Genomic DNA, 24447 nt, shown 5'->3' on the forward strand with positions numbered 1-24447 from the left:
CTCCTAAAAATCTTAGTAAAGTAAAACAAAATATATGATTATTTAAAATTGTGTTTATGATCAATTGAAAGTTTTCAATATTGGTAGAGCTACTTAGCTTATTACAGACTATCCTTGGATTGGCAACATAAATATTTCCCTCGGTATCAATAGTTTGTTACTAGACTACTTTAGGGTTAACTACAGTGGATAATGTAATAAAAAAATCATATTAACATAAATATACGTATTTAATATATTATATTACTTTAAATAATGTTAACTCATTGGCCACACCCGTGATCAAATCATAATATACTCAGTAACTTCGTAGTGCTTAAAGTCGATATAATATGGTAGAATTTGTTACTTTTCTCGTTCCATCCCAAACCTGCCCCTGTTGCAATAGACAAGCCACGATAGACACACGACATCCACAGCCTACAGAAATCTAGCCTTCGACTGGTATAACGAAGAAAGTGTGTTCTTCATTTTTTACCTTAGCGCTATAACTTTTATTCAAGTTGTAATCATAGCGTGGCAATTTGGCATTTAGAATATCAACAAAGTAAAGACTTTGTGTTTCAATATCCCTGTGGGAACCCTCACCAAGAAATCCATAAGATTCGGGTTGAAGTCTTTGTAAGACATCTAATCAAGAAAAGTATTAAAAGCAATATGGTGTGATTCAGATATTTACTATACTTTGTATTTATTGATGTAAGCAGTTTTTACGATTTTAACCATTCTCGCTTTTTCGAAAAGATATCATCCAGAAGCCATAATAAATGATCTGGTTTAATGTAATATAAGAGAATATATTTATTATTCTTGGTATGACCGTTTGCTTTTCGCTCTTTATTTGCTTATCTATTGATTTATCCGAGCTATACTCGCTAATAAACTCGCACTTATATACATTTTTATCATTTTTATTTTTACTGAAAACTAAAATGCTTAGTTACCCTAATTAACAATATTTTAGCAGTTAACATTCTCTGGAATAAATATGTATATACCAGGAGAATATGATTTGATAGTACTGACACTTATTTTTACCAATCGCCTTCCATAATCTAATATACCGTAATATTTGATTTGAATTCGCGTTATCTTATCTTATCAATATACTTTTTATAGCCTACAAACGAAACACTTGAATGTTGAAACTAATTAAAGCAACTGATCGAAGTTGAATTATTTGTGTATATTTATAAACAACTACTTGTAAGAGTGTTTAGTTCCCTATACTCGGTTCTTACGGTACTGCAGATATTCTCATTTAAATATTTTCAATAAAGTGCACTTATTCTAAGCAATAATAACTGATCATATTTTACCTTTTAGTGATTTTCGATTTTTTTTTTATGATTTTTTAGAGAATGAAATTCGTAAGGCAAAAATCGTGGCTTTCTTTAAAGCATTTTGCGAGACATTATTACAAATTTGCTATTAGAAAAAAAAAAGACGATTGGCGAATCGAACAAACAACTCATATTAATCAGATAAATAGAGACAGGTCGCGAAATTATTTTTAATATCCATGTTTTTATGAAATGAAGTGCGATAGACATTTACCCACCCTTCATCCAGTTTATATAATTTCTGATCACCTTATTTGCAATATCAGCAATAATTTCGGGAACATATAGGCGCACTGTAGCAGATGCTCAAAAGAGAGTGGATTGCAACTTATCTACCTACACTCTGTTTTTATTTACTTTATCTAAGTGTTTATTTTTTTAGGTGATAAAGAAATTAATATTTGCATTGCTTTTAGTGTGAAAGTATGCTTATTTTTATTTGTTTTTCATACTAACTTAACTCATCACCTTATTAAATAAAATTATTTGTATTATAAATAAAAGAAATATTCGAATAAGTGAAAATTGAAAAATCTATTTGAGCTTGAAGCAAAAATTTTAATATAATTAGTCTTTACATTAATAAGATTATGCATTTTAATTCTTAAGCCATATATATAAGGTACCTGCCAATTAGTCTACAAGATTTCGGTAACTAAAGCTATACCAAAACTAAACCAATTAATTATTCATTACTTCACGACTAGTGTGAACCACAACTACTCTCCCGACTGTCTTTTTTCTATGCAAGCAACTGATATTCTTTAATTGTTGGTATTTTACGAGTAGTCAATTGTCAGACTTTTGTCAGAAATATACCAGTTACATTATAGTTAAGAATTCATGTATTACTGCCTGGTACACTTTATATTCTCAGGAGCCGTTTTAATATGGCTTTGTTCAGGTTCTCGGTATAGTCGATTAGGTTTTCCGTGTATTCGATTGAGAATTAGTATCTGTGTAGCATTTTACGTGATTATAAAAATAGCTTACAATTATTATATATACATATAATTTTATAGCGCACCCTAATGCTCATCCTTTACTGCCAAACAAACTACTGCACTTCAGCGTTTATACAAACTGCATAACTTATGTGTGATTAGTACTGCATATCTCAATATTCTATTGTGATTAAGTATTTACGATTGCTAGCGATAGCTTCACCTGTGGTTTTGACTGTCAAGCTGCGGTCATGCGAATGGCCATGAGAAAAAATTTATATCGATGATAGTTGGGTATGCTTGAGGTTTGCTTGTTAGCTTTTCAGTGAAAGCTTAGTGAGTTTATGTCTGTGTGTGTGTGCAGGATTATTTAGAACTGAGTGCATTTAATTTATGGTTTGCATTTTGCTTATATTCTACTAATTTCTTGTTAAATTTGTTTAAATGCATAGTGCATTGTGGTAAGTGCAATTTTGCTCAGAGGTAATTAAGTCATTAAATAGAAAGTTAGAACGAAATATTGAGACAGAGAAGGAAAGGTATATTTTAGAAGTGAAATTGGCCTTAGTTACTAAAAGTCTATAGTGTGGGCTCCTTGTATTTGCTTAGAAAAGTTGCATGTGTAAGATATATTCATAATTGAATTTGTTATACAAACGATGGTATCTGCACACAACAGCTTAAGTGATTTACTATATTCTACATGAAGTTAACTTGACAGTGCTGACAGGAGAGGAAGATAGAGCTTTGTCTCTAGATCTATGTGCTTCAGATCTTAATATTTGAAAATAGAATTAAAATTAAATTGACACAAGCATATGTATATTGCACTGGTAGAGTTATAAATAATATCCTAATATTTGAAAGAAAAAAAGAAAGTTTGTAATGTTCAAAAAAATATGCAAAAGAGAAGAGAGATCTACAAATTTTGTCTTGTGTTTATTTGAAGCACGCATTGAAAAAAAAAATGGGAAAAATTCGCATTAACAATGTAATGATTATTGATCAGCAGGTCAAGCCAATGAACGTGATGAATTGAGTTGGTTTAGCGTCTATCAGTCTGTATGTACGCAAATGTTGTTCTCTCAGCTTTTGAGATATCGATCTGAATCACATCTTTTTCTCCACAAGAAGCTGTTTCTTTGTCAGAACCGATAAATATGATACATTAAATTTTAAATATATCAAGCTATCTATAATTTAATTTGGCACACATTTTTGTCCAAATAATAATAATGATAATTTACAAAATTTGCCCTTATAGTATAGTATGCAATTATTTCTGAAGACAATTATATCAACCCCGTCTGTACCAGACCGCTTCATACCCTTCGTTGCTTTTCTGTGACATTTTTTCAATTGGGAAACTGGTTTTGCCATTCACTTACAAACAAAATTCTTAAAAGGAATAGTTAAGCGAAGGTTAAGCGAAACTGTCATTCTCTGCCATCACTATAAGACCTAAAAATAATTTACGAAAAATTATTTAGTTAGAAATAGAATAGTCTTTCCTAGAGGAATAGCTGTTAAACCAGCTGTCAAAATTAATAACTGTGCTTGACATTGCTGTTCAGTAGACAGTAGTATCTGTGGAATAAGCTTTATTTCGAGAAATAATAATTTTATTGGGAAAACTTTTGGTAAGAGAAGCATAAAAATTAATTCGTGAGGTTTTGTTATATGATGTCGTATAAGATAAGGTATTCATTAGGCGCAGTCTCGATTGTCATATGTCCGAACTTTTGTTCAAACACTCAAGTTGCTAAAGTTTTGAACCAAACCAAAATATTGACCACTTCATTATTTTTTGAGTGTTATATAATATTAAAAATAAAAAATTAATAAACATTCTTTATCTCAGAAAGGAACACCCAGTATTATTATTTTCAATTGCTATCCTATAAGAATAACTTCAATTATATAATATATAGACAGTATGTGATTTGTAAACTTTTATCCCTACATGCGAGTTCAAGCATATGTATATATTTATATATTATATGTATATCATATACGGCTGCACGAAGAAACTATTCAATTTAAAATTTGCATTCGAGCAAAAGATCAACTTTTCTTCGCCTACGAGTACAATCGCTTCAAGTGCTGCGCTCTAAAGGCAGCATATGTAAATGGGTATGAAAATTTGCATGTGAAAAGGGCTACGTTGGTCGCATGCTGTGCGCACTTGTGAGAGTGCATGTCCTTCTGACAGGAATTTATAAATACAGTTATATAGTTTACAATTTAAATACACGTACATATGCATCTACACTCGTACATATCTATTTACGAGAAATATTTGTGCCCACTATTATTTACATTTATGTTTTCTTATTTACTTGCATGCATATACATACACTTATATGTACAAGTGACTTAAATTGTAAGAGGGCAAAAGGGTATGTGTGAAGCATATGTATGTGTATAAAAATGCTGAAAATGCGATAAAAATTCATAGACAAGTGCTTTCTAATGTCCTACTGCTTGCATAAACATCTGTCAATCTGAAAATGTCCAGTAGTGTATACATGCAAAAAATAGACAGACAACTTAATCACGACCAGCTACAGCAAAAAAATGTGTTAAGGGTTAAATCAGCAAAAGCTTTTAGTTAAAGAGTAGGTAGGTTGTGGATATTTGTTTTGTGAAAATGTTGCACCAAAGGTTTTACATTATTTTTCCTTATTTTAAAGTCAATTAAACAGCTATTTGATTATTACGCAACTCTTAGTCTTTATTTACAATGCTAAATGCTGTTTTGATTATTTTCACAACTTCTGCACTCTCTTATTCCAAACAGCTAGATTTACAGCTCTTTATGAAAATCAGAATTTTGGACCTCTATTTTTACATTTAGATCAGTGGACGTTTAAGTAGTTTCAATATAATCACTGGCAGCAATAGTTTATAAAACAGCTTTATGTGCATGCGTTTTTTCCTAAGCCTCAAGTTGTAAAATAAAATTATAAAATTGTAAAATAGTTGTAAAATAAATTATATATATGAGCCGGGAAATAACGTGTTCTTAATCCAAAAATTAGATGTCTTAAGAAAATATTTTTTGGGAAATTGGAGGTGGATCCAAGTTGGAATTTTAGAACATCCTTATATTAGCACCGCATTTTATATAATTTACAGAAAACGAATTTATAGTGCAATCCCTAATTATATCAGGCAACTGAAGGGTCTTGTAAGTCCTAAGCTTTTTTTGAACACCTAGTTATATTATGCATAACAAAAAACAATCCAAAATGTGATCATATAGAACCTGAGATTCCATGAGTGGTATTGTATTAAGGCCTGATTTACAGGTGATAAAAAAAGAGTAAATCTTTTTAGAAAAATGTGACAAAAAGCGGTCTAATACAATATTTCCATCATAATCTGTGTGATTTTTACCGTTCCATAAGTACCGTTAACCAATTTTTTTACTTTGGGTGAAACACAACTAACTTGAAATGCAATCCGAGTTTCAATGAGACACGGAGAGTGTGGTAAGAATAAAAGAAATCAAATTGTTTTAAAAATAAATATTTGAAACTCAAACTTTTACAAAAAATATTAGCATAAAACTGCTTTCTCTTACTAAAAGGGACTATTTTCAACTTCAGGATTGCAACTAGCTCCTTGCTTTTCGATTACCTAATATTTCGACAAAAAAAAAACATATCTTTTCTGCTGACTTTGCATAAATCTCAACATATATGTATATACATACCATATATGTACAGTGTATGTGTGTGAAACAGTTGCCTGTGAGTTAAGCGCTTGAGGTTCTTATGTCAAATTTATGCGTTTGACCTAAATTTCGCCACGAATCTGAGTTGTATGCCCCAAAACAAATGACCACGACTATAACTGAATTATACGATATGTATTTATGTGTGCGTGTATGTAAGCGAGCTGTATTGAATTACCTACTGTTGACCATTATTTTGAATTATTTCAAACCCGACAGTTTGGTCGTACCACAGTATCACTTAAGTGGAAATTCTGAGTCGTAGTGTTTGGTAGAATTGATTGGCTCACAAGATTATTGCCGGTTATGCGAGACAAGGCTTTGGTAATAATATTTATACGCAGATATATGTATGCTATATCTAAGCACACCTACACTCACACATCACCTATACAATCTATGGTATATTCATGAATGTGGCTTTATGCTGATGCATGCGGTATAGCTTCTTACTTATTATATGTTGCATATTGAGTATCAATAAATGTTAATTTAATAGTGACTTCATGTCCGTGCATAGTAAGCCAAATCAATTCTGCAATTCCGTATTTGTGACCGTATACATAAATATATTCCTTCACTTACCGTTATATACTCGGAAAATATTTATTTGTATTGCTTTGCACGGCAGTGTGGTTATAGCATATGTCCAGATTAGTTAGTTTATTAGGTTGGTACACTGATAATCCAGTTAAATTAATTTGAAATACAAACACGGATAGTACGTATGTATGAGAGCTTTGCTTAACGTAGTTTGCCCTACTACGTATATGGTGTTGCGTATGTTAAAGTAACTCGAGCTTTGGAAAAATTTTATACACACACTTAATTGAATTTTCGTGTTCATGACGGCGTGTGAACTTAATGCCTGCTAATGAAGTGAGGATGTAAAAGGATAAATTAATGCTCATCTACAGATTATAGTCATAGAGAAATAGTTAAAATATTGTATATGAAGCAGATATTGTAAGTGCTTAAAATATTGAGAAAACAAGAAAACGCGTTAACTTCGGTTACACCGAAGCTATAATACCCTTCGCAAATTCAAGAGATTTCATACAAGCACTTGATTCCGATTGTTCAGGTTGTATCTCAGTTTTACGCGGACCACTATAGCTGTCTTAAAATTTCTTCGCAGTGTTACGCCGTTCATAGATAGTACTATCAAATTATTGTGATATCCCCTTACTATTTTCTAAGGAATTCAACTCGCTCATTTTGTTGTTGGTTTCACAAGTACAATTTTTGACGAAAGAGCAGCGCTTACAGTTAGTGAGTAGAGAAATGGCGAATCGAATTGCATTAGTGTATTATAAAATTCGATAGAAAGTGTATAAGAGATTTCATAATTTATATAGCAACTGTTAGATGGAAATGTTTTCCTAACTCTTCCACCTCATTTAACTTTTGTATAAATTAAAATTTTTAGAAAATAGTTTTTCTAAGTAAGTAAAAATAAATGTGCGTGTCAATTTAATTTTTCAAAACTAATTTTTTGGTTTTTATAAATCTCAAATTTAATTCCATCGCAGTGCCATCAATTACATTTTAATGCGATGCAGATGACTAAGGTATTGACAAGCTTTGTCGTCACTTCAACATGACAATTGCAGACATCAATTATGTGTTATGGGTACTGCAATTGTGTATGTGTTAATGCATTTTAGATAATTGCTTTAATAACTACATACATATGTAAAAAGCTCAAATGCATTATAGTATAAGTGAACATTTTCCGGTTTATTCGCTCATATGCTTCCACTCTTGAAGGATAAGTGCACCAAAAACAGCTGATAAGCTCTTTAGTTGAAGATACAGAATTTAAATAAAAATTAAGATAATACAAACGACTTGTTACTTCTGAATAGAATAAATATAATTTTAAGACAGAGTTTTCGTTTTATTAGCGGAGATTCCTCTCCTTCCACAATTGCTTTCTTTCATTTGAAATTTGCTCTTTCTTAATATTTAGTGTTGTTTCCGACTGAACCCTCACTTAATTAAAATTAACCTAAAAGTTTTCGATTTAAATTTCTGAAGTTTATCGCATTATCCATTCGCTATAGTAGGCATGCCGATGTAATTGGAAAATATACACTTTTTATAGACAAGTGAATTTTATCATTGACCCAATTAGTGCTCCTAACCCCGTATTGTTTTTCTATACTCATCGTAACTATTAGTAATATAATTAATTTTATTTTTTTGCCAAAACCACCTTTAACAAGTAAGGAAGGGCTAAGTAGAAACCAAACATTTTTTACTTTTGCAACTTGCCAGGATCAAAACCGAGGAAATACTTTCAGGTGTTGGTAAAATTTTATTCTTAAAAATGTTGCGAAATAATTTAACATTAATTGCTCGTAGGTCCTGACGCCGGCTACTATTAAGCTCATTTGTACCATCGCAGGTTTAAAACTTTATTACTCTGGCACATTTATTTATAGACGACTTATGGCACTTTTAATAGTTTTTAACAAAACCGTTATATGTAGAGTAGGCGCTGTTATAATCCGAATTCACCCATTTTCACAGAGTGGGTAGGGATGCAAAAAATATGTGCCTTAAGCGACTTTTGTTATTATAGCTTGAATGGTTTAGGAGATATGTACATTAAACTTATTAGAAGGCGGAGCCATCTATCGTAATTAGTTTTAGTTGATACAAACAACCGTTAGGTGAGCAAAACTATTATACTCTGTAGCAGCATGTTGCAAGAGTATAAAAATACCGACCGTAGCAGTGAAAGCTTTCGAGCCCTAACCGAGAGTGAAATATGAGTAGCCTGCAGCTCAAATTTTCATAAAGTTGTTCAACTAATTAGTGGAAACCCAGCACTATTCCTCCCCTCGCGCAACATTTTGCATAATCCAATTTGAGTTGTAGCGAATTGTAGCAATTTTTTGCTTACTTAAATTCGCCCTACTCAATATATTTACTACCATTTCTCAGTATCAGCCGGTATTGTTTTTGCACTATGCACCTACGCTTGCCTCGATGACGCTTTCAAATTGATTCACCTTCCGAAAGTTGGCGAACTTTTTGCCCCAGCATGTCGGTTGCAGCATATTGCTAGTTACCGTAACTAAAAAGCGCTGTGAAATTTAATTTTGTTTTTGAATTTTTTGATCGAAAAATGAAAACTTTTTCACCTTTTTCAGTTCTCAAATCCACCATGCTTGGCAGTCTATTGGATTTCTCTTTATTTGTATATTTTTTCGGACTCCTGGTCGCTTTCCATTTACAGGCAATTTGAAATTTATTTGGGTTATTGGGTACCAATGTATACATGCTAATAAATATTATACATATATGCCTCTTACACATACATATGCGCCTATTTAGTGTACATTTTCATTGGTGAGCGCTCAAATTCAATAACGAGGCAGAAAACACGCTTTCTGTTTTGAACATGCCAGATCATATACTTGTATGTACATACATATATGTCTATACACATATCATAGTAGCATGTATTTGTCGTAAATATGCTTTGCAGTTATTCGTGTGTGTATTTGCCCGCTTTTGGTTGAACTGCCAGGACTACGCATGAGTGCAATTTCACTTAGCAAAATATATTTGAATGCAGATGTTTTTAGTATTGGACCATGATTTAAATATGCTTACAATCCTTAGTTTCCTGCCTGTACGTTATACATGATTATTCTCACTTATATTTGAGTCTTTTTATCCCTTTTGCAAATAACTTTACAATTGCAATGTTTCTAAAGTATGAACTTTACTTCAAATGCGGGCTCAAGCTGACCAATTTTCTTATAATGTATGTATAAGTACATACTTGACCTATATATATATGGAAGATAGTACTTTAAAACACCTGATTACAAAAAAATGTTGAAGAAACTAGGAATTCAATTAAAAAAAGAAGAAATTCTAAGTTTTTCAAATTATCTCAAAGAAAACTTGAATATTTCCATCTGAATACATTCAAATATTTCACAGTCTGTCTGATATGTACATATTGAGTTTATTGGATATATGAGAATGGAACTATGAGTTTACAAGTTTTTGCCACCAGTTCAGACTCAAGGAAATATGCTTCCATAATTTATTAAGACATCTCACATTTTAGCCGATATATACGCTATAAAGTCGCCCAGTAGACAAAATGATTTCTGGAAGAGATATCTTTGATATGAGAGAAAAACATTGTAAATTAAATTTTAGAATTCAATTGGTGTCCTGTCGGATATTGTCGTGGCTATAATGCGATTTTCCAGTGTTTCTAAGTTTTCCCCATTAGTCGAGTAGTTTGTGAGGTTTCAACCTTTTAATTAATATAATTCTCGCCGACTAATTTGGCGTTCGATAAGAATAGTAGTTAATAGTTTGTTTGTATAGACGCGGCCTTGTCCTTCAGCTTTTGATATATGAACTTTTGCACATGCTCTGTTCTCTCCAAGAAGTTGCTCAGGATCTTTATAGCATGTAGATGTCATGCAAACAATGAACGATCGGAATCAAGTTCTTGTATGCAACATTTTTTTAATTGACAAGATATCTTCGCAATATCTTTCAAGTAGTATTATAACGAACTGGGTAAATCAACGAACTGTGCTGAACATCGTACTCTATGATGTTCTTTCAATCGTCAGCTTGAAGCAGAATCACCCTCTCAGCAATGAAGTATATCCTATATGGCTCTCACCAGATAGTCATATCAATCGTTTAAGCGTTTAGCAAACAACATTTTCTGGATCAAAGCTTTTCATACATATGTTTGCGTGTACACTAACTTTGCTTTTTCCTTCATGTATTTGCCCTTGAAAGTATGCAGTGGTTGAAATTAAAATACTTATACAGGTCATCATTATTATGGTGCTCTTAAAAATACACTAACCCTCACTTCCATTACACCGAAATGGAGTATTAGGACCCGAATAATAACAAACGATAAGACTTATTATAGATTTTTAATGAGATCTTTTCTTTATTTTTGGCATTTGAATTATATATACCCTCTACCATGGTTTTATTTTTGTATATTAGGGTTTTTATGGCAAATTAATCTCTTAGGTGCCGACTAAAAGAACCTTTTAAATATTTAATAATACAATATGTCATAATACGTGAGCTTCGTTAGCAAGAGGCTTAATGTGCATTAATTAAGGTTAAATCCTTTCTTCATATCCTCTTCAGTTTTCTTTCTTTGAAATCTCATCAGATAACGGGGCTTTCTGATACATATATTTAATTATTTTATCAACATATACACACGAGTCCCCCTTTAAATAGTGAAATCGTAAAAGTAACAAAACATTAAGAAAGCAATAAAATAATGATTTGATTTTAATTTGAAAGTAGAAAGAAATGTATGTAATGATTATTGCACAATCTTAAACTAAACAGCTTATAAATGATTTAAATTACATGTTTTCATTTCTTTTTGCAGATGTTGCAGCATTAAACAAGCAAAGAAACTAGCAAAAACAAAATACACGCCAAACAATTATTTCGAGTTCAACTCAACACTTTTAAAACATGCAAAAATGCTAAAAGCATAAATCACTTAAATGAAATCAAATTGAAATTATTTGCATTATTCAAATTCCAAAACTATTATTTGATAATAAGAACAAAAAATTAAAGCCCATAGAAAAAGTAATAACACGCAAAAGAGAAAGCCGAAAAAAAAACCAAAGACAGCAAGAAAGCATAATTTACTGTCTACTCAAACCACTTCTGTCCCATTATCCACCATTACGAACAGTGTGACCAAAACAACACTAATACTCATTGAATATTATGCAAATAAACGGCACTTCTTCTGGTCCCACAATGGCTGCGTCTGAGCCACCAGAACCACCGCCGCGCAATCCGGATCGCATTAACGCTTCGCTACACAAACTGAGCGAATCTGTAAGTACATATACATATTTTCATATGTATGTATGCATTTTCTCAAACCCACTTCCCTAGCAAAGTAGAACTAAAAGCAAAAAAAAATAACCAAAAAAAATCAAATGAAAGCACGCAAGTAAACTAGCAGAAAATACAAAACTTTCTCTTTACATTCAATATTCTCGGTATTTAATATCTATGTACTTATATGCATGTATGTGTGTGCACCTTTTCATAATATTCCTATAAAGCCAAACAAAGAAATAATAAGAAATGCGAGCATAGTAAACAATCATAATTTTTTGCATGCCTTCTCCTATTGTACACCCTCTCTACACCTGCCTTGCATTCTTTTCTACACCTTTTCCACCATAGCATATACAAACATACACATATCGTTTTCTCTGTATTTCTTCACCTATAAAATATTTTCTTGCCTTCTCACCTGTAGCTAGCTGGCTGCGTATGTGTGGAATTTCTTTGTACTCGATCGCTTAACTGTCCATTCGCTTTCTTACTCTCAAATTTCTAATACTTTAAATAGAATGCTCTTCGTTATTTCCATACATTGCACATATGAACATAAACACACTTACACATACATATACATACAAGTATATATATTTGTATTAAAATTTGTCTCAAGTAAATTGCTGAAATAGTTCTCACTGCTTTCAACCTGCATGCACCGTTGGTAGTGTTGTCACAAAGCATTCAGCATCTGGCAGACTTTTGTCGGAGTTATTTATATTGCAGTTTATTGCTTTATTATTCTTTAATTTCCCTATCAATATTTATGTATATGTATGTATGTATGGGGAAATGTATTCGCAATTTGGCTTATCTTTGTTTGTGTGGCATTTTGATCTTTGACGACATCTTTTGTGTTTCCTATTTTGTGGTCATATGAGATATTTTGTGATGTGGGTGTTCTATAAGACTTTCTTATGAACTTTAAAGATCATATTATACATAAAATCTTAACATCATATTGTATAATTTTTATCAAACTTTCCAAAATTTGAGCTTGGGCGTGAACCTTTAGCTTCAAGGAATATTTACAAAAATATGTGTCGGTCTTAAAAGGAAAGATTTATATGCCATGTAATTAAAATGTACATAAAACAATAAAAACACATAGCAGATTCCGTTTCATTTACCATATAACCTCATTAAACTAAAGTTAACCTTTGAGGGTTATATCCTGTGGCAAGTCATAAAAGTTTATCTGAAGAGGCATTTTATTCAGAAAATTAATCAAAATAAGGTACTTTTACAAAATTTAATGTACTTTATTAATCGGCGATTTATATTCGAAAATTTGAATTCCCTTGATCCCGCAGCCGCTCTCTAAGAGAACCTCCGAAAAAAGGTGTCTGGTGGTGAGGAAAATTTTTCTGTTTACAATTTTCTAAAATCCAAAAACCAAAATCTATTGTTATTACTATAGATCAATACAAGCAATGGGCGACGGCCTGTCAAAATTTTGAGTTATTTCAAATTGGGACTTCAAAGTCTTATGTTTACAAAATCGAAATTATAATCGAAAATCGTATTCCTTCAATTATATAACTAGGAAGGTTGTATGAAAATTTCAAGTTGATCGCTTCAGCCGTTTCGGAGAAATTTTGCTCACCCATTCTTAAAACAGCGTTTCGAGAAAAAGGCTTTTACATTTTGGGATCCCATTACACTAAATAAAAAAAGTTCGAACGAAAGCGCTTATGTTCCCGAAACTATTTGCCGGATCAACTAAAAATTTTCGCAGCATATTCTCTAATATACGGAATCTACTAATATCACTGACGAATGGCCACCACGGCTCCCTTTGTATATCTACACACGTTTACGGCAATTTTCGATGACCCGTTGCATCAGATTTTAAATTTGAGAAAGCTGCGATGAACACAAATTTAGAAGTTCAGCGCTCTTATTTAGCTTTTTCTTCTGCTACCGTGGGTGTTAACGATGTTGCCAACCTCGTGTGGATCTGTTATTGCTAAACGACAAATCGCAGGACTTTCGCAAATCAATAAAAGTAAAAGAACCTAAAGTCTAGGCGTGTGGGATATCTAATGATCTAATATGAATACCATACCACCTCTTTATTTTATCTAAAAGTATCTTATGAGCAATAAAGGCGCAGCACCTAACTCAACTATATTCTTTAACGACTTTTCGTTCATATTTTTATTTCTGGCCCGGTAGAAATCTAAAAATAGACTAGAAGGGTACTCTACTTTTGAGGTTTATCTACATGTTTTCTTAAAATAGAAGTATACTCAGTCGACTGCCGAAGCGGGACAGTACAAAATACAGCTTTTGTAACCATATCCTATTACTGAAATATAGATAATATCTGCTGTATACCAATCCACTAATAATTAATTGCACGTTTTCTTACCTATTTTCTGATTGCTTTAAACATTTTTTCTAGAAACCTACATTAGCACAAAAATAACTAAATACCAATATATTCAATACAACTTTTTGTCTTGCTTATAGAAAAATATCAAATCCCTCGACTCGTGCATAGCAACGATAAACGAAAAAACGATCAACAATAATAAACCGTTAAAACCGATACTATCACTGGACCACGGCAACAGTACTGTTGGTAACACCACAAGTTTTAGCAACAGTGCAGCCACTGCCACGCCAGCCTCCAATAGCAAAGGTGCAACGACAGCTAGCGCTACAACAACTGTTACAGCTTCGACTATATCTTCCGCAGCCAATTTATCGAGCGGCATCACCACGTTACAGTCAACTACGCCAGCAGCGCCGCTCGTGTACACCAAACGCGCTGCAGTAGCGACAACTTCAGTGACTGCGGCTACCCCAGCAACGACCGCAACAACAACAACGGTTGTAGATATCACACCTGGTGTAAACACCGGTGACAGTGTCTCGCCGCTCAGTTCGAATGGCAGCAGCAGTAATCAAACGCTCATCTCACCAATGACGATCGATAATCAGCAGCATCGCCTAAGTTTTCCCAATAAAAACGAGGTGCATGCAGCACTTATGGCACAACAACAGCAACAACATTTGAATGGCACCAATGCAACAACAACGCTACTTAATGGTAGCGTTGCCGGTACAGCGGGCAGTAATGCATTGAATGCTAACAATGCGAATGCGAATTTAGCGACGACGTCTGTGGGGGCTGCGAATGCTTCGAATACAACAAATAGCGCAGGTAAGTAGACAATACTGACCGCTGAACATAATGTTTGTCAATTAGTGATCACAAAAGTTGAAGAATTTGGAATTTGAAGATGAGGCTCTTTAAATTTTATTAGAAAGGCAATATTAGTATTTCGCCTAAGTGTAGGCAATGACGAATTGCAAAATATTATATCAACACTTTACTGTTTTACAATTTTTTTGAATCTCTAGCTCTCTCTCTCTCTCATGCTATGACAATGATCAATAATGCTAGATCAGTCTCTGTAGCCAAAAATGTTGATTTACCCACACATAATATTTGGAAAGACTGCAAGACCAAACTTTTAATAAAATGGCACCATGAACCTAATAGACTGAACAGCTTGTATGTATGGGACTAGAACAAGCAAGAGATAACACTTTAATTTAATTCTCTCTATTCGACAAAAAGTAAATAGCAATTTAATAAATATTTAAGCCTAAAAGTAGGCAATGCTAAATAAATTGTAAAACGTCAAAAACTTGCCATAAGAATTTCAGTTTCAACTAAATTCAACTTTTAACAAAGAAAGCTAACGGTTCTCTGCTATTAAAACCAATAGACACATACGTATTAGTACATGGAGTCCGAGGTCATAGTTTTATGACTCTGTAAGGCACCATATCATAAATCAACTCGGCTGGAAAATTTGTCTGCACATAGTTGATCAAAATAACTAAGTGCTTTGACAAGCGTTTCATTTATTTATTTACAAGCAATAATAAAAAGACTTTAGGCCTCAATGCTGGCAATATTTAGTATTTTATTTGCAGTGTGGTTCACAGTTCAATAATCATGCTTAACCGCTGAGCATTCCCTGAACAGGATGTCAAGTTTTATACGAAGTTTGAACACCCAGGAGGAAAAGTCGGAGATCTTATTAATATTTATAAGTATCCGTCTGTTTATCCGTATATACACTAACAATGCTCCACAATTTTGACATATAGTTATGCAATTTGGCATACGTCCTTTTCTCACAATAGGATATAGTGTAGAAATAATGGTGTAAGTCAAGTCCTTGTATGGAAAAGCCTTTTATTTGACACGATATCTTCACGTAAATTCGCATAGATTATTATCAAAGGCAACGCAATTATTTTCGAACATATTGTTCAGATCGCACTATTATACCATATAGCTGCCATTCAAACTGACCGCTCACAGTCAAAAAATCTTTTCATAACCTTTTATGTTATAAGAAATACACTTGTGAAGGATTTTTAAATTTCGGTGTAGCCAAAGTTAACGTGTATACTTGTTTTTTGACGATTTAATAGGAAAGCTCTTACAATTTAATTGCTGAGGTTTCAATTGTGTTCATTTTCAAAAAATATAATTTTATTGTAAAGCTGATACAACACATACGTACAACTGATACTGAGTTGATGAATAAAAATTATTTAATTAAATTTCTTATAAAAAGTGTGCAAGCCACAAATATGGTATAATATGAATTTAAATGTTCAAATGCTCTTTCGTTGTAAATAACTTTAATTAAGTTGAAAAAAAAGTTCTTGAAATCAGTTACATTCTGTTACAATGTTTTTATTTGCTTAAAAATATTTAAATCATAATAATACACGAATGTTATCGATATCTTTTGTTTAGACTTTTATTTTTGATCTTTTAAAAAATTTCACTTGAAATATTTTTTTCACCCTTTTTCAATACCGTTATCTATTTTAACCATATAAGTGGCACCACACAATATTTAGCTCTGACAACACAAATGATTTTTAAATTAAATTTATTCTAATTGCAGCTGTCACAATTCTAACATTCCACAATTTGTGGCTAATGACAGTATTTTAATTAGTTTTCATTTATTTATGGTATTTGTGCCATAGAATATATGCGAAAAAATACAAATATGACTTGTGTGTTATTAGTGCAGAAATGATTAAACTAACATAAAAGTGTTGAAATGTGTAGACAGTTTGATTTAAGTGAAAAGTTGAAAAAGCATTTTAAAAATGGAAATTGTTTTTAAGTGAATTCGAAAAACGTGTTAAATTGAAAGCATTAAATTTGTAAGAGCAATTTATGTGAAATAAAGTTTGCCTAGACATGTATAGTATATATAGATGTATATATGTAAATATATATTTGCGCCCACACGTGCCTATGATAAGGCAGTCGGAGACAATAACACATATTTGTTTGCTTCAGCCGACATTCCTTGCCTGTGTAGCGGCATATTGCTTTGCCACATTATTAATGTCACTCATACGTCCCGGTGGTCACATTTAAAATGCTCATCTTACATCTATACAAACGCATTTATGCATATAAAAATACAGACAAGTTATTATTTTTGTGGCAATTCTTTGCCAACTCGCATCAATATTCACACAAGTTTCAACATAAATTTTCATTTTGTGCAATATTAGTAGTAGTGAGCAAAGTATGTGGATGCCAAACATACTTTGCTCACGTTCCCACATATTTATTTGTTGTTGTTTTTTTTCTTTTTTTAAGGCAGCTATTTGTTAAAATATGTGACCTATGCGTTTAAATGAGTTTGTTGGAGTTTATAGCAGTGTGTGCTTTTGAGGGTTTTTGCTAATATTTCAACTTTACGTGTTTCTGGCCGGCGCATTACTTGCCCTAAAACCTTGCTTATTTATTTATGTAAAACTATTATATTCAATTTTGTATTTTGTAAGTAAAATGTGTCATGTAACTATAAATTCAACTGTTAACTCTATGGTTTAGTAAACTAATGCCCTAAGAGGGGTAATAGTTTGTGAATATGGTTGAGAAAATTATAGATAACACCATCAACTTGTGCGTGTTTTTGTTGTTTGGGCTTTATAATTTAGAATGGGTTGACATCAAGGCCAACTTACGAAGAAGCTAACATAAACGCAGTTTCATCGAAATATTTAATATGAAAAGTAGAAAACTGACACGAATGTATGAACACAGCTCTACAAAAAACAAAATAAAGTTTGTTACTCTGGATATCTTGGCAAATTTTAATGTTTTTAAATGCCCAGTTTACGATTTTTTTTATAATAGTCTTGAATGTGCTAATGTTTTTATGTTTAATGCATATCTTATATTTGGATAAATTATCAGCTTTTTTTTCAGTTATGGGCAAGGTTCTGCGCACCTTTTTCGCGCTTACAAACATCACGTAATAACCAGACTCAAGCTTCTTAACGAAATATTATGCGGACGGTTTTAAGGCTTGAAAAAAAGCAAAGGCAAAAGCAATTCGTATGCTCTCTGAAACAATGATGTCGCTAAATTTCTAGAAATCGGTACAATTTACCAGTGCAAGTAAATGGGACGGTGAAACATTCACGTCAAAGTTTTTTTCTTTAAATGAACTAATTATAATAATATTAGTAGAAAATTTCCGAAGCTTAGTATGGAAAATTTAAAGGTTTAATATTGAATACAGCAATTAATGAAAGACAGATTTTATCAAAGTTGCGCGTGTTGTAGAAATTGAAGCTAAGAAAAGGTTTGTCTTGATAGTTAAAAATTTTCTAGGCAACCACTAAATACCAAATTATGAAACAAATGCTCATAAAAGAAGTTTTAGTGAAATATAACATATGTTTTCGTTAATTTTCTCTCTTTTTACTTTGATGCAGCATATTTTTCAAAACACTATTGACATTATTAAGATATCTGCTATTTTGTTCATGTTTTTTATTTTCTGTAATGTAAAATAATAATTAAAAAATATACGAAAGCATTTCTTACAAAATCATTACTAGTTTCATGAACAATGAACACAAATATATCCAAAATCGATCTCATATCTAGGGCAACAAAACCACTGTAGATTACTGGTGTAATATTCTTTCGAGGAAATAAGATATTTTCCCATAAGACTTTGTACTTTCCCAAATAATAGTCTAGGTTGGTCTAGATTGAAATTCAACTTTATTCCAACTTTTTAAGACTACATTGTCGGTCAACGGATGACCCATTAAATTCAAGGTCATCCATAAAATTCTTAATTTGAGACATTAAAGAATATACATACTAATGATTTTAAATCTTCTTAGCTCTTGCTAATTTAAAATCATTCTATAGAATATATATATATATATATATGTAAATATATGAAAAGTTGAATTTTACCCAAATTTTGTTTGTAGGTACTTCTATGAAGAACTATAGCACAACATGCTGAGAAAATTAATAGTTATTATATAATTTGCCTCCATGTAAACACTGTAGAAAATTCAAAAAGTGCTGTTCTGAGAAAAATAAGTTTAAAAATAATAATAGATGGTGATTGAAGCCCTGAGCGGCTACACTTTAGAAGACTGTTACTCAAAAAACGTTTGAAATATTCATGTGAAATTTAAGCATGATATTTTTAAAGGTATAGTCTGTCGAAATATGCAAAAAATAGCAAACAAATTTTTTTTTTGAATTTCACACTAGGTGAAAAAGCCTTCCCGAGTTTCATGACTGGACAGAAATAGAAATTTTTCTCTCAGATATACCAAAATATAATTGAATTTTATGCAATATCGTTGAAAGTAAACTAAAGTAAAAGCATTCATATAAACTAACCATCTTTGAAGCCAGAGAAGGCGACACTTCAATTATCACTAATCAATTATTAAACATATAGCTGGCTCTATAAGCATTCTAAAAGAAATCTTGAATACTCAAACTTTTGTAGCGATATGTAAATATTCTCGAATTTTGTCCCCTAGTAAACTTATATTAAAATAATGTCTAAAGAAAATAAAGTGCATTAACTTACATATATTTATTGTAAATAACGTAAGTAAACTGATAGCTTGTTTGTAAAATGGACGTCAAAAAACTGTATGCAATTAACCAAACCTGCAGACACAGATATCTACACATACTCAAACACTAATATATATAAACGAGTGTATGCGTACAAGGACATGTGTGTAGCTGCAAAATAAGTTTCTACATACTTTAGTTTTACAAAATCATCGAAGTATGGAATTTCATATTCTCCATTTCCGCAGCAAGGACAGTGAAACATGAGCATATGTATCGCAAGGATTATCACAACGAAATGCAAGCGTCCTTAAGGGTATACGACACTGCTTGTGTATAATATATGGAAGTTGTAAACGCCGAGGTTGAGGAAAATAACAGCAAAATCTACTCAAAGTCCAAGCTAGAGAGTTTTCTGTTTGGCAACGGAAATAGCCTGAAATGAAAATGTAAATCGGTAATAACGAGGATAATCATTTTTCTGAATGTCGAAAATGGGCGATGTGCTAGTTCACACTCCTCGCTTCCACTTGCACTGTAACACAGGAACAGTGATTTCTTCGAAAGAAGACCCCGCTTGGCTGTGGTGCACATCCGCAAAAGCATACACCAAGCGCTGCCACCCAATTCGGTGGCTTATAATCCTAAGCAACGCTCGCCAACAGACAGACTCCAAATAATTGAAGCCTGTTGTGTGTTTGAAACGATAAATGCAAATCACTGCTTACCCATTTGACTTACAGACGTCTGTCTGTTTTGTTTTGGACACATCGAACGATTTTGTGGTTGCTCACTACTTACGGGCTGCATTGGGACTGCTGCTCTTTCGCTGTAAAATGAAGTCGTTCGTATTTCGACAACCGTCAAATGCCCTAGGTCTGTACGAAGCATGCGTTGAAGATCTTCGCGCCCCACTAATGCACACTTTTTTGGTAGTCACTGTGCTTTGGTTGTCAGCATAGACAACTTGTACGCTGCTAAGCATTGTGGTAAGCTGCTATCAGTGGCGGTCCATACGGAGTCCAGACATGCCATTTTAATGGTAGTGCTGGTGATTGTGTTACATACAATGATGCAAGGGCTTGTTGCCTGCATGGATTTTAAATCTGCATATGTTTGTTTGTCAGTATGCCAGTGTTAATTTTGATAGCATCCTGTAGGAAAGTTTACTGCATTTTCTATCAAATATTTGTTAATTCAGGTACTTAACGTAGCTGCATCATCATTGGCTAAATAAAAAATTATTTTAGAAAACTAAGCCCGATCGTAATGTGATTTGTTATTTAAAATAAGTACTTTAATGTCCACCAAACGTTGAGCAACGCTGGAATCTTCTCAAAATTAGTCACCATTGTAACATAACAGCAGCTGTTCAGCTGAGGAAGCTTTGAAAGTTAGTTTGATATTCGCATCGTTAATAATTTTGAATTTCGGTTACAAACGCTAAAAATGGTACCTAAACAGGTCAGTTTTTTTAGTATGAAGCCCGAATTTACTAAAGAATTCAAAGAGAATATTATTTCCAAAAATTATCAAATAAAAGTCATATTTATGAGGGCACAAATCAAAGCTTATCCTGATGCTTAAGATTTTTATGAAAATTTTTTAAGACCCAAATCTCAAAAAGTGTGTGATTAAATAAATTTTAATGAACACGAAACCATACCGAGTTCTCTTGCTGAGAAAACAAAGTTATTTAACCAAGTTTCTACAGAGAGTTCATTCACCCGATTGACTATTTTGAAGCTTTTCTTGCAATACTCCATTAACTTATCGTTCATTAATTGTTCATTCACAACCATCTCATATTCGAAGAACAAAGTTTTACTGCCACTCTTAATCAGTCCTAATATTACCGTTATGAAATTTTTATTCTACATAATTAATAGCTGCAATTTAGACACTCAATATAATATTCCATTCCTTTGGAACTGCCTCTGGTACAGAATAAGTATACCTTTTAGAATATTTTGGTTATTTTAGCACCATTTTTCCCCGATGTATGAGGATGTATATCCATATCAAAGCTCTCTTAAGGTGAATGGGAAAAAGCGGAAATAAAGAATATCAAAAATACTATCTACTATATATATATATATATATGTATAACCCTCAATTTTATATATTATATATTATATATATATAATAATTTTTCAAATTAGATTCCTACATAGTTCATCGTAATTTCAGGGTATTATGTTGACTTTTAATTTATATAGTCATTAACCACTGATCAGGATATATTAATTTTGACACGAAGCTTGTAACATACAGAAAGAAACCCTATAACATATATGAAAATGTATATAAATGATCAGCGTGACGAGCTGAGACGATAAAGCCATGTCCCTCTGTATGTATATACGCAATCTAATCCGTCAGGTTTTGACATATTGTTCTAAAATTTTCCACACGTTCTTTTCTCCGCAAAAACCTGTTCTTTGTCAGAACCATCGATCTTTAACCATATATCATCATATAGCTGCCATACAAACCTAACGATCAAGTCATTGTATGGAAAACTTTTTTAATTGACCAACTATCTTTACGAAATTTGACATGAATTATTGCCACGAATTATTGCCCAATGCAATGCTACAATCTCTGAACATATTATTTAGAACGAATCACTTTAGCATATAGTTGCCATACAAATTGATCAATCAAAATCACGATAAAGATCTTTTTATACCTAAGAAATACCCCTATTTAGAGTTTTATAGCTTCGGTGCGGTCGAATTTTACATTTTTCAAGTTTTTATTTATTTTTATTTTTACTAACCATCGCTAACTATTTCAACATTTTATGACATAAGTAAACATTTTTGTTAACTGTTTTACTGATATCCCTAAAATCCCTTTCAAATCGATTATCAGCAGTATTGAAACATGTCAATTCACTGTAGGATATACCTATAGTACATATATTTCAAAGTGAGTCCATATGTATGTATGAACTTTTGTATGCCGACCATTACCGTAATAACAGTGGCCTTACACAGATGGTAAAGCCTGTCCCATTATGCCGAATGTCCTGCGAATACAGCTTTAAGGCTTGTGTGTGTGTGTGTCTGGGTAGGCTAGCAAAGGCCAACCACTTTCCAATATGGCATTGTTAGCTGATACCCGCACTTTAGTTGGCTAAATGAGTGTTTGCCTGCGAGTATGCACGTAAATGCATTTTTCGGCCGACACTGAGCAGCTTTGTGTCTTGCATATCAACGCATGCGATAAGACTGGCCAACTGACTATGTGTGCAAAGAGCTCAGCGAGCACTCAAGGCTTTGCCAAGCTATTAAGCTGGACAGTGCAAGCTGCCTATGTTTGAAAATATGCAGGAAATATGAGTTCCCTCACAGTTTTACTTCATTCTGCTTTTAGTTGTAACCTGCATGGCTTGTAAGTGTGCCTATATGTACTTATATATGTACATATGTATTACGTTGACTCCTCTACGGCTTATTTAGACTCATGTCTCCACTTACAATAGAAAATTAAATTTCCAGAGACCCGTACTCCAGCAGCTTTCTTTAGTTTCATGTTGAGTTTTGCAATCCTGCTTTGCTTTTTGTCTGTATTCTCTGTGTATATACATATCGATATGCATGTTCTTACGGTGCCTGTGCCCTGATGGCTTTGTGTAGGAATTTCTGATAACCCTCAATTGTAACATTGACAACAACCAGCAATCTGTGTGTTTGCAATGCGGTGGCAACAGTTTTTCCTTACTTGCCTTTGCTTTTGGTGCTGTTATTCCTTCCCTTTTTTGAAAATGTGAATTTTTAATTAAACGATTTTATTGCCAGCTATTCATTGAAGTGTGCCTAAGTAACAACAACAAAATTTGTTTGCTGCGTGATTTGCATGAGAGAAGCTGAGATTTCTTTACACACTCCGAGCCACTTGTGTTTTTCAAGCATGGTTTTGTCCGTTAGGTACATATGTTTGTATGTTGGCAAATGCGTAGCTATTCTGCTAATTGCTAATGTGGATGTAAGCGTGTTAGTATAAGGTAAGCTATTTAACTGAAAATGTAGACATAGCTTTGTTCTTTTAGTATTTTTGAGGATTGTTTGTCTAGTCATGGCTTCTTCTGTGCCTTTTATTTAAAATTTTGCGTCTTGCTTTTTGTATTCAATGCTCTCCAAAATGTTTTAAGCAGAGTAGTTTGAATTAAATATACTTGTATTGTTATTAGTAGTAGCAAAAGGAACACCCAGAGATGTTTTACATTCCTCTTTATAATATATTGTATATTAAAAGTTTTACAATTTAAAACAACCATTAAAATATAGAGCTGATAACATATTAAATAGCAGTGCTGTAGTTATGAACTAATTTCTACTGAATAATATTTTTTTTACTGACAATCAACATATTATTCTTTCCTATAATCTACATTAACTACAATGCCAGCAAAACTACAATTTTAAGCATAACATTAAACAAAATGCTAGTACAACGCGTCGTATGAGCAACATCAAGTTATTACAGTTTACGATTTGCTTTACTACTTCCAATTTACTATAAACCATTAAACTTATGTTCGAATGAAATTTCTATTAATTTCAAAATTCAATGCTGCCTTTTGTTGCGTTTATTGTGTGAATTTCATGT

The 24447-nt window shown here is 32.5% G+C and overlaps 1 protein-coding gene across 12 annotated transcripts in view; it reads left to right on the forward strand.

Moving 5' to 3' along the window:
* Liprin-gamma (liprin protein kazrin) overlaps positions 1 to 24447 on the forward strand; it is a 207188-nt gene that overhangs the window by 152740 nt on the left and 30001 nt on the right. For all 12 annotated transcript variants that reach the window (XM_070108855.1, XM_070108856.1, XM_070108854.1 and 9 more), the window contains 2 exons: positions 11440 to 11906; positions 14394 to 15090. In XM_070108855.1, the coding sequence (XP_069964956.1) occupies positions 11793 to 11906; positions 14394 to 15090 (811 nt within the window). In that variant the 5' untranslated portion in view covers positions 11440 to 11792. The remainder of the gene's footprint in view (positions 1 to 11439; positions 11907 to 14393; positions 15091 to 24447) is intronic.

The sequence above is a fragment of the Bactrocera oleae genome, chromosome 4 (genome assembly GCF_042242935.1).
Source record: "Bactrocera oleae isolate idBacOlea1 chromosome 4, idBacOlea1, whole genome shotgun sequence".
Classification (NCBI taxonomy): domain Eukaryota; kingdom Metazoa; phylum Arthropoda; class Insecta; order Diptera; family Tephritidae; genus Bactrocera; species Bactrocera oleae.